Genomic DNA, 10684 nt, shown 5'->3' on the forward strand with positions numbered 1-10684 from the left:
AAGCCTTCCCTATTTTCCCTTTCGCTTTCGTGTCCCTTTTCCTCCACCTACTATCTCTTTCAACTCTGTTCCATCTATCTACTTGTCTCTCCCCTCAGAGTTTTCGGACTTCGAGAGTTGTGGCCAGTTGGTCCGAGCCTGACGAAGGATCTCGTGTGACCACGTCAAGTTGAATTGATTGCCATACAAGTTTGTTTAATGATTCCATCCGCAAAATAAACGTGGAAGTGAACGGAGTATGTGTTAAGATATAGGGTGTCCCAGAAAAAGTGTTAGAGCCGAAAAAGGGTGATTCTGTAGGTGTTTCCGAACAACAATTTTTGAATTATTAACGAATAACAGTTTTTGAATTATTAACGAAGAACACTGACCAATCGTTAGAATCCGAGTTGGTCGTTACGATCCGAGCCATTACTCTCGTGGCTGAGCGCGGTTCCTACGCGTGCTCTCATTGGTCAGTGTTTTTCGTCAATAATTCAAAAACCATGCCTCACTTTGCATTTTACCAAAGGAAATTGTTATTCGGAAACACCTATAGAATCACTCCTTTTCGGCTCTAACACTTTTACTAGGACACCATGTATATTTAATTTAAACTACCCTTACTCTCTTCAATAGTATTATAATTCTCGTAATATAGTATCTTTTGCATAAGTTATGCTCCATTTATGTTACTCTCTTCAGTAAGAACAAAAAATTGCCAGATATAAAACCTCCATTTATAATATTTTCTTATATAAAAATTGAAGAGAAGCGATTTCAAGTTTCTATTGCTTTCTGGGGAATATTTTAAAATGTGGAAAGTGCGGGAGTCAATTGTTCAATCAGGACAATAAACGTTCCCCGGCGTGCATAGTACAGCATGCCAGCGTAAAAAGAACGGTCAATTAATCGAAGGCACAAAGCGCGAAACGAACCACTGGCTCGGGTTGGCCCCTTTCTAAAAACGTTTTCAGCGTTCAATTATTTCTGACGCTGCAACCCTCTCGCGACACGAAATCGTACCCGCGCGCTATTGGAGCCGCTCGCTAAAATTGGAACCGCATAAAACTGTTCCATTCACGGTGATTCCATAATACGCTTGTATCACTGCTATTTCCCTTTCCATCTTTTTTTATTACTTTCCCTATTTCCTTTCATGCCGTTCAATAGATTCCCTCGTTTTTATATGACAACTTTTTATTTTCTCACGGTCGACGTTTTATAATAACGAAATAACCGATTATTTTTTATCCTTTCCTTTTTACTGGAATTCCGAATGAGAATCAACAGACCCATCAATCGCCATGGATTGATTTAGTTTGGAGAGACAATAAAGGGTGCAGGCGGCGGACACGAAGGCGAACGTCAGCAATGGCGGCGCCAGCTACGAAGTATTATTAGTTATGAAAACTCATTACTGGTGAATACCTTCTAATTTCAATGGAATTTCTTGCTGCGTAATTTAGCAAAACAGAGCGCGTACAGTTTGGTTTCCAGGTTTCTCTTATGCGAACGGTCGCCACGTCAGCCAGCCCGACTGAACAGTAAACATTGATCGTCAATTAACCAAAACTGAAACCTTACGCTTCTGTGCTAGAGTTACGACAATATCGATTACATTGTTCGGATTCTCCTTGGGCTTCGAAATAATTACGAAAGGGACAGGATCTCTCCGCGGACTTGCGTCGCGTCGTCGCGGATTGTAGGAATTTCAAACTCACTTACGTAATTAATTGCTTGCTTTACGGGAAGGGTTGCCATATTTCGCAACATCCTAAAGGATATTCAAGTAATTTGTTGCTTCTATCAATTACCCTCTGCGATGTTCTCTATTTAGAACCAAAACGCGTTAGAAATTGAATCAATAGAAAAAACTTGTAGTTACATTTATGATTTCAACTGTATACTACGATGTACATTTCTTCCTTCTTGGGAAGTTAATTATTTTATAAAATAACAGGACGTCATCAATTCTTTTATGAAATTTTTATCAGGCCTTACTCTTCAGAAAAACTCTGTAACTATTCTTCGTGAGAGAATCAAGTATCGACAGGGTTTATGATTATAATTTTATTCACGTACCACTGATTATATAATGATACTACCTGCCCCCGATCATGTAATGACAGACATGTAACTGACAGCAGTATAATTCAATATTAAAGAACTTGAAAGGTACGAAGTGTGAAATAATTTTAAAACTTGACAGTCGGTAGCATATTGAACAGATACACATAGGTGTATTCATATTGATAGTTTATTGACCTACTACTGATTGTAATATTTATGTGTAAAACATCAGTGTATCTCAACAGATCTTAGAAATTTATACAGTAAGGTAATCAAAGATACGAAGTATAAAATAATTTTAAAGCTCGATAGTCAGCAGCATGGTGAACAGATACACGTAGGAATCTTCGTAAAGTAGCAAGGAGCATAAGTGCAACCCCCACATGTAGAGAGAACACAATATCGTACACAAGAATTCGGTGGTATCTGCTTCGGAGGACAACACTCGATTGGCTTTGGACCAGGAGGAGGCAAACAGTCGACCACGTATAAGGTGGGCGGTTTCGATGGTTCTGGTCTTTGTCTGCATATCTAATATGGTAATAAACTATTTATTAAATACTAGAAAGCAAGTAATTGGTTTTTCGAAGATTAAATATAAATTTCTGTAGTAAAAGGTACTCATATAAATTATGAAACGGAATTTAGAAGTTTTGATATTAATTGGTTGATGTAGCTCTTAATTTTAATTATAATTTCAATAAAGAGCTACAATAATAATTGTATGGAACAAAATTATGGGACTGTAGAAAAAAATTATATAATATACAGAAGAGTATGAAGAAATCAGTTTCATTTGGGAACTTACAAAAGGCGGACAGGGGGAAGGGCAACAGCATTTCGGAGGCGGATATTGTTGGACAGGTGGACAGCCGTATTTTGGGCAACAGAACGGCGGAGGCTTAGGGTGGCAACATGGCGGAGGTAAGGTACTGACGTACTTGGTTTCTTCGTAACAAGACATTTTCATTTACCGAGCTTATTGCAAGAAATTGCTGAAATAACGTTTCCCTAACAGGAAAATACACTACAATAGTTTTAAAAATAATCCAACGAAGAATGCATGTTTCAAGTAACTTGAAAATTTAGAAAATGTATTATGTCTGACAGTCTTAGAATTTAACGCAAGGAATATGTCTGCAGATATATTTACTCGATTATGTTTTTCTTTTGTTCCTGCTGTCTGTTTTAAATCGAACATATTCACACTGATGTATTATGTTATGCATATGAAGATCAATAGACGAGTTAATCAATTACACACAAAATTACAGAAGCATGAGATATAATATCTCGGCCATAATACAAAAACTAGTTTCCAGTAATGATTAATATCTTTAGAATTTAACTTTCAGAAGCGATGGTAAAAATATAATAAAACCTGTTTAACAAAATTACTACATACGGATATTAATTACTAATAATGTCAATCTAATACCATGCTTAGTCTTAAGTATCCAAATTTATTTGTTTGTTCATAACTGAAGTACCTAATGTAACGAAATTCTAATGATTATATCGAGCATACAATAGAACTTACATTCTCGTACATGATTAACTGAATTCCTAGTTAAAATAACATTTAAAAGATCAGAGTTAAAATACTTCACAATTCATAATCACAGTCAGATAAAAAAGTAACAAATTAACAGTTCTTTTGTTGTATGATCATTAGAAATATACACAAATTGGGTTTCCGCAACTGTCGAGTAATCTTGCATAACATGGAGGTGGTTTCTTTGGTGGACATTCTATTTGGCAGCATATGGGTTTTGGGTAATAACAGGGCAAGAATTTGGGGCTGTTAAAAAATCTCTAATATTATATACGTATGTAACTTTATACTCCTGTCAAATTTAATCAACGTACCCATTACAAGTATATGTGACTTGAAAATGAACCGAGGAAGTGCCGTTACTGCCTGGTGGTTTGATATTCAGACAAGGTGGACAGGGATTAACGCAACACTTCCTTGAACTGCAACGCGAAGGGATGCTGGGTGGATATCTGCATAATCCGGCCTCGATAGTTGTCATTTTTCAATATGATTGAACTTTTTGTAAACAACTAAATGATAATTTTATGTCTTCATTGGAATCGCAGATAAAAGCGTTAAACTGACAAAATACAATTTAAAAGAGAAAAACTAAAAATTTTGTATCCAGATAGCCTAAATTAAATTTTGATGTTAAATGTGAATTTGCTTTCGAATAAAATGATTAATTTGAAGTTAGAGAATAATGATAAGAGCTCTAAAAAATTATGTAATCGGTTTAACATCTAATATGTGTACGAACAATGTATGTCTGTGTATATTACATACACCTGTATATCAGGGGTGACCATACAGCGTAATATACAGGGTGTTCAACTACTGTATGAGAAACATTTTAATGCGTATAAGGAGCTCCAGATACAATTCTTTTATTCTTGACTTTTGCAATTATTTTGGCTTCTAGAATCACCCCTTAAAATTTTCCACAAAACACCCTATGGGTAGAGAATAAAGCGCCCATAACTGAAAAGCAATAAGGAACGGTGCTCAATTCTGTCCTGCATAAAAGAAGAAGCGAAGGCCGAAGAGAAGAACCGCAAGTGGCTCTCGAGGCATCGCCAATTCGTCACCCCTGTAGCATATCATACACATGTGTATCTATTGTTTATGGGTACCAATAAAAAAATAAGAGAACCCGTTTGGTAATCACAACAGATATTATAATAAATCGTATCTTTACAGAGGCAGATACATTGTAAAACGAACAAGGATACTTTCACGTAATATACACGCAGTCGTACATTAATCCAGGAATCGATCGGCGACACTATGTACAACACAACCACAGGAGCATGCACGATGTACTGTCGAAAATAATGCTGTTACTCTTTTTCGTAAATTTGGCACGCTCGTTAATTATTCCCATTTTCATTTCTTATATTTTTCCCTTTTTTTCAATTCCAGTGTCCCAATGTGCTATTGTTTTAAACGAGTTAACCAATCGTGTATGTAATAACGCAATTTTCAGTCGAGCGAGACACTGGAACATCGCTTGACTAATGTCTGACTCTCTCTCTTTCTCTCTCCCTCTCTTACGTTACAATAAATTATTTTACATACGTTACCCCTATTCCTTCTAAAGTGAATTAAGGAAAGAACGTATTCGATTATTTTTATGCAGGAAACCAGTTGGACGTCTGGTATTTCAATTTAGACTTCAGCCAAAAGGTAACTGAATGGATTATTAACGTATATCGATACAGGAAAAAAAACAATATAAAGAAAATAAAGGAGAGGAAAAAACAATAAGTACTTAAAGCGATAATAGTATACAACGAATCGTCCCTGTATAGATACAGGGTTCCCCGTCAGAACTTTGAGAACAACGCTGCTCTTCGTCAAAAATACAGGACAAAAGTATTCCTACACCTTTTAAAAAGAGATTATCATTTTAAACGATATATGTACATATAGTTTCGTCGAACATTACAGATTCGCGAAGTTCAATTTGTTACAACTCATTAGAACGAGGAGAAGAAAATAAAACAAGCTGCATTACGCAATAATTTAAGTACATTGGTCAACCTACGTCCCTTTCTCCTTTTGCACGTTTCTTTTACTGTACAAATTTCGCATCGCGTAAGAACACACCCGACGATCACACTTTGTGCTAACTCGACAAAAACGTTTCACCTTTCCACGTTTTCATTCGTGCGTCGGTATTTCCTCGTTTCTCTTCTTTTGCTTTTGATTTACCGGACGGACAAAAGATGGAAGATCAAGCTCTCAATCTCGCCAAACGAGAAGGATATCGAGTCATTATAAGCCGAATACTCGCTCCATTTTTCTCAATGATATGTACTACGGTCTGCCCAAATTAACTGAATATCAAGTGAAAATTAATTGGATCGCTCGGTTACTGTGACACTTCAAACATTTCTTTAATTTCTCCCTAAGTGTGTCAATTATAGTCACTGCACTCCGTGAACCGAAGTTTGTCGTACGTATCATCTTTCATATTCCACTATTTGAAAATAAGCATGTTCAGAAAGTCAAAAAGGGCGATGTTAAGATATTTCGTTCTGAATTGCCTCTCTCAGTGGAAAATTAATTTGGAACGAACTATAGTAATCGTCACCAAACACGGAAAAAGAACCGAAACGTACTCGAAAGCAACGCGATTCATACTAAGAAATGTTATCAAACTATTTACAAAGATAACTTACAGTTACAACTGAACGGAACGTCAGCAACGAAGGACAGAATTTCCAGTTGCGCGAAGAATCGTCGCCTGTTCTCGGTGAATAATTTCCTCTCTCATGCATACACACAGTTTTCGTTTCATTCTTCCACCTAAGCTGCTCCTCGTCTCATTTCGTTACAATTGTTTTCCTTTTAAATATCACTATTATTTTATGTACAATGCACACACACGAATCGTCGGAACGGCGATTGAACACGTACCCTATTTCTCCGACAAAATCATTCTACGTCACACCTCATTTTATCCAAGTTCGAGATATCAACCCCTCGCCATATGATGCGACACATAGTAGCTATATATTATTTTTTTATCATAGATTTTAGATTTCTCTGCCTTCAAAATTTAATGATTTATAATGTTAATCGTATACTAGGACAATTTGCGGGTTTCTTGCGGTAGCGAACTTATCGTTCAATGTTTAATAATTGTATACGCTGACAAAACTAGTAGAAGGTATTTCTTTTATTTTAATTCTACTCAACTCCGTCGCACTTAAGGCAAAATAGAGGGGACGAGGGGTTGAACCATCAATCATATTTAAGAAAATGAAAAGCTCACGATCAGTCACAAACCGAAAAGATAGAAGCTTCAAGACACAACATTAATTCCATCTGTATGGCGTTCATTGGTACATAGGACGTGAGAAGCTTTCTCGTGCCTTTATAATCGTTCAACAACCAACGTAATTATGTATATAACAACCCGTAGTACTATAGGTTCACGTCAGAACGCGATTCCATATGTGTATCGTTGCTCTCTCGTGTCGGCTCGTGAAACGACCTTTTGTGAATATCGTATTACCATTTACTTTCGTTTCTCTATATATAAGTGTGTATTTAGTTTTCATTTAAGCGGAAGCACCTTTTGTGTGTCTCAATTGCGCGAACCTTTGATTAACATTCATCCTCGCATTTCAACACAGTCGTTTAACGAACGCTCGTACGATATTAGACAACGATAGCGTGGAACGTATGTACTGACTCTAGAAACTTCAACATCTAACTTTGTCTTTGCTTTAAGTACCCTAAGTTGCGTGTACGTGTTACGTTTTCGCGTAAAGTATATTCAAGTTTCCTGTGATCAATTCTGCCGGTAGGGGAACGATAGTCCCTGTTCGCTAACCAAGTTCACGTGCACTTCCTTTTACAGACAAAAGCTTTGAGCAAAATCGTGACAGCCCATTTCATTTTCGCACTTAAGTACTGGCCACGTATCCATATCACAGTCCGCCTCCAAAAGTTCGATTCAACATCAAATATCACTTCTTTCTCTTTTCACCTCAAGTTTCTTCTAATCCATCGTTAATTGAATCATCAATTTTTAATAGTTAGAACCGGCTAAGCTAAACAGGTTTTCTCATTTCCATCGGTCGTTGATCACACGAAAAGAAAGAAAATTGTAACGTTTCCACGTCTGTCGCGCGGACCTTCGGACTAACAAGCTACTTAGCATCATCATATGATCTCGTTATTTACTTCGCTTATGTTTTTTCGTTTTTTTTTCTTGTTTTTATCTGACGAAACATTTGATTGGTGCAGCGTTAATCTTGGGTGCGTAATAATTTTGCTTTTTTTCGCCATGCAGAAACGACGTTTAACCGTTTTTCAGCCTAAACTACTCAAGATTATCGTACGCCACTTTTATTTAAGTATCTTGTGGTAGACATTTAAGTACTTGTTATCGATATCAGCGACGCGATTATCATCTAGTTCCCTTCATGAATAAAGTGCGACGACATCTAAAGATCGAGATCGTGTGCGCCCGATCGATCGAGCCTGCGTTCTCCTCTATAATTAATCCACGTTTACCAACGCGACCAGACGCGTGGTCCCTTGTAATATCTCCCGGTCCCCTCTCTCGTCTCCTAATTCGAAGTTATCGAGGCTGTGTGCGTGATCTACTAGAGTTTCTAAAACAACGTTTACGGGTACGTGTTTTTCATTTTCATTTGTGCTGATTTCTGCTGCTACGTTTCATCATTGTTACTAAACATCTTATCGAGATCGATACGCGTCTCCGACCCTCGCACATCTTCGTCGCCTTAAATTATGCGATCCTCGATATCCTGTTTCAATTTACTGGATCACCGCCCTTACTTCAATTAGAGAAAAGCATGCGACCCAGAGTCGAGGCTTCACGTATAATACTTCCGGTCATGCGAGAAATCGAAGCGCGAACGGACATGTAATCGTTACTATGTACTCGAACGGAAGTACTTGGCAACGCTATTAATGAACTCCTGACGCTACAATTGCACCTGGAACGCTTGGGTCGCGTTCGGCATTATGAACGGGTTCGTCGTGCTCGCCTGTCGCAGATTTCTCGCCGCGATCTCCGCCCATTCCGCGTCGAACGGATCTGAGGGACCGGTCCTGGTGGCCTGGCCCATCGCGGCTGAGCCCAACGAGAGGGCTCTCGCATGGAGCGGAGGCGCGCGTCGAGGACTCGTATGTCCCTGCGACGGGGATTGCACTGGCGCCGAGCCGGTTATGCTGCCCAGCCACTGCTCTGGTTTAGGCAACGCGGCCGTCGTTGCAACTGGTTGAACCTACGGGTCATCAAATTTTTTGTTTCACTCTTCGGTGTCTACAGATTGGCTAACAATTTTTGTTGTCGAGTCGTGTCGATCTTCCAAACTTGGGCAATTTTCGACAAAACGTGATGCCATAATTTTTTTGATTAGTATAATACATAAATTTGGAATTTTAAACACTTACTGCTGGCGTGGAAATAGTACTAGCCACCGGAGCCTGAGTAATTTGGCTAGCATCGTTGACAATACTGTTAGACAGAACCGAAGAGGTGGATACCACGCTCGTACTCGGCGAAGTTGTCATCGGTACGAGAGCGGAAGTTACTGGAATTGGAGATCTGTTCGCGGCTGGCGTGGCGACGTTTCCCAAAGAGGACGTCGACGCTGTGCTAAAGGCTGGACTCGCCGAAGTCGATGTACCAAACGCACTAATGCTGGTAGCTGGCGCGGGGGTGCTCATAACGATCGAGGTGGGTGTGTTCGTTCTCGGAAGAATAGGACTGATGTTGTTGGTTTTGTTCAATATCGGCGTGAGCCTGTGATTCGAAGCCAAAACTGGCGACGTCTCCCGCCAGCTGGGCCCGACGTGATTTAAATTGCTGAGATCCTCGTTCTTGTCATTATTGTTGTTATTATTGTTGTTGTTTAGACTTGGACCATTTTGTAGCGTCATCTCTTCCAAAGAATTGCTAGATGCTACTAAAAATAAATATAGCAATTATGATTAATAATTGAGAACATAATCACATGACCAATAAATTATTAGATTTGAATTAAAATCTTATCAAGCAATTGTAAATAAAATGAAGCTTAAATAGCAAATATAGAATGTACGTACCTGGCGGAGTATTATTAGCTACAGTGCTCTTGAAAAGCTGTTTAGCGACAGAACTTGTGCTTTGCGTAGTAATTGGTCCGAAGTCGTCGCTGCTCGAAAGAAGTGAAAGCCCTTGCGAAAGCTGCTGACACATCGCCGAAACGCTGTCTTGGCCCCCGGGCGATATTTCAGGTATTGGACTAACTGTAAAACCAAAAGCGGTACCGTAGTATTATCGGACATTTCATGTAATGGACGCTATTAACACGCTGTAATCTGGTGCTTTGAACTGGTGCTTGGAACTACAGAACGCATGCTGTACATAAATCATGTAAATACGTGGTAAATGTCTGATAGCGACGTATAACATGTTGGAAACAGGCTTCCGAAATAATTATTACAGACTTGTAATATTATGCTAATTTCTAGTAGATAAAAATGTTTGCGAAGGGAAATTCAAAACAGAAAGTAAAAATCATAAAAACCGTACAAGTCTGTAAATGCTGTAATCGATGTATTTTAATGCCATGTGTATAAATGAACTTCAGGTGGCATTTCCTACAGTAAAACATTAAGAATACTACAGGATGGTCACTATATTGTAGAACAGTAATCTTCTTCTTGCTTCTACTTTTGAGTGTATTTACACAGGATCAGTAAAAAGGGATAAATGAGTTTTAAAGACATTTTACTCAAAATGTATTCATGGCACAATGTGGGACATAGCAGATGGCATCCGCGACAAATCCGTCGGTTCGAGGCTGTGGCTACGAGCACGTTCAAGGTTGCTAGGAAGATCGTTAATCCGCAGACTGAGCTGTCTTTTGAACGGAGACGCTTGGTTCAGCTGCGTAAAACCACGGAAGGAACCTTGCCGTTCGAGCATCGAAGGGGTAGCGTGTGGCCTTTCGATCGCAAACGGGTTGTATACTTGTTTTACCGGAGGTACATCTGCAATAATTTTTAGACAAATATTTGTAATCAAATAAATACAGACTTTTGAATATAAAGAAAATACAAAAA

At 38.6% G+C, this 10684-nt stretch overlaps 2 protein-coding genes across 2 annotated transcripts; both read right to left on the minus strand.

Annotated features, from left to right (window-relative positions):
• Positions 1 to 705: 705 nt before the first annotated feature.
• LOC113464552 (small proline-rich protein 2H) lies at positions 706 to 4660 on the minus strand. The gene is made up of 2 exons (XM_026814896.1): positions 2861 to 4660; positions 706 to 2583 (listed from the first exon to the last, which is right to left on the minus strand). Exons 1-2 carry the CDS (start codon positions 3020 to 3022, stop codon positions 2365 to 2367), a joined length of 381 nt encoding a protein of 126 aa, XP_026670697.1. The 5' UTR covers positions 3023 to 4660; the 3' UTR covers positions 706 to 2364.
• An 85-nt stretch (positions 4661 to 4745) lies between these two features.
• numb (NUMB endocytic adaptor protein) lies at positions 4746 to 10362 on the minus strand. The gene is made up of 3 exons (XM_026814895.1): positions 9683 to 10362; positions 9029 to 9540; positions 4746 to 8859 (listed from the first exon to the last, which is right to left on the minus strand). The coding sequence occupies exons 1-3, from the start codon at positions 9813 to 9815 to the stop codon at positions 8557 to 8559; spliced, it is 948 nt and encodes a 315-aa protein (XP_026670696.1). The 5' UTR covers positions 9816 to 10362; the 3' UTR covers positions 4746 to 8556.
• Positions 10363 to 10684: the final 322 nt, after the last annotated feature.

This window comes from Ceratina calcarata, unplaced genomic scaffold (genome assembly GCF_001652005.2).
Source record: "Ceratina calcarata isolate Rehan_Ccalc_2016 unplaced genomic scaffold, ASM165200v1 scaffold409.2, whole genome shotgun sequence".
NCBI classification, from domain to species: Eukaryota; Metazoa; Arthropoda; class Insecta; order Hymenoptera; family Apidae; genus Ceratina; species Ceratina calcarata.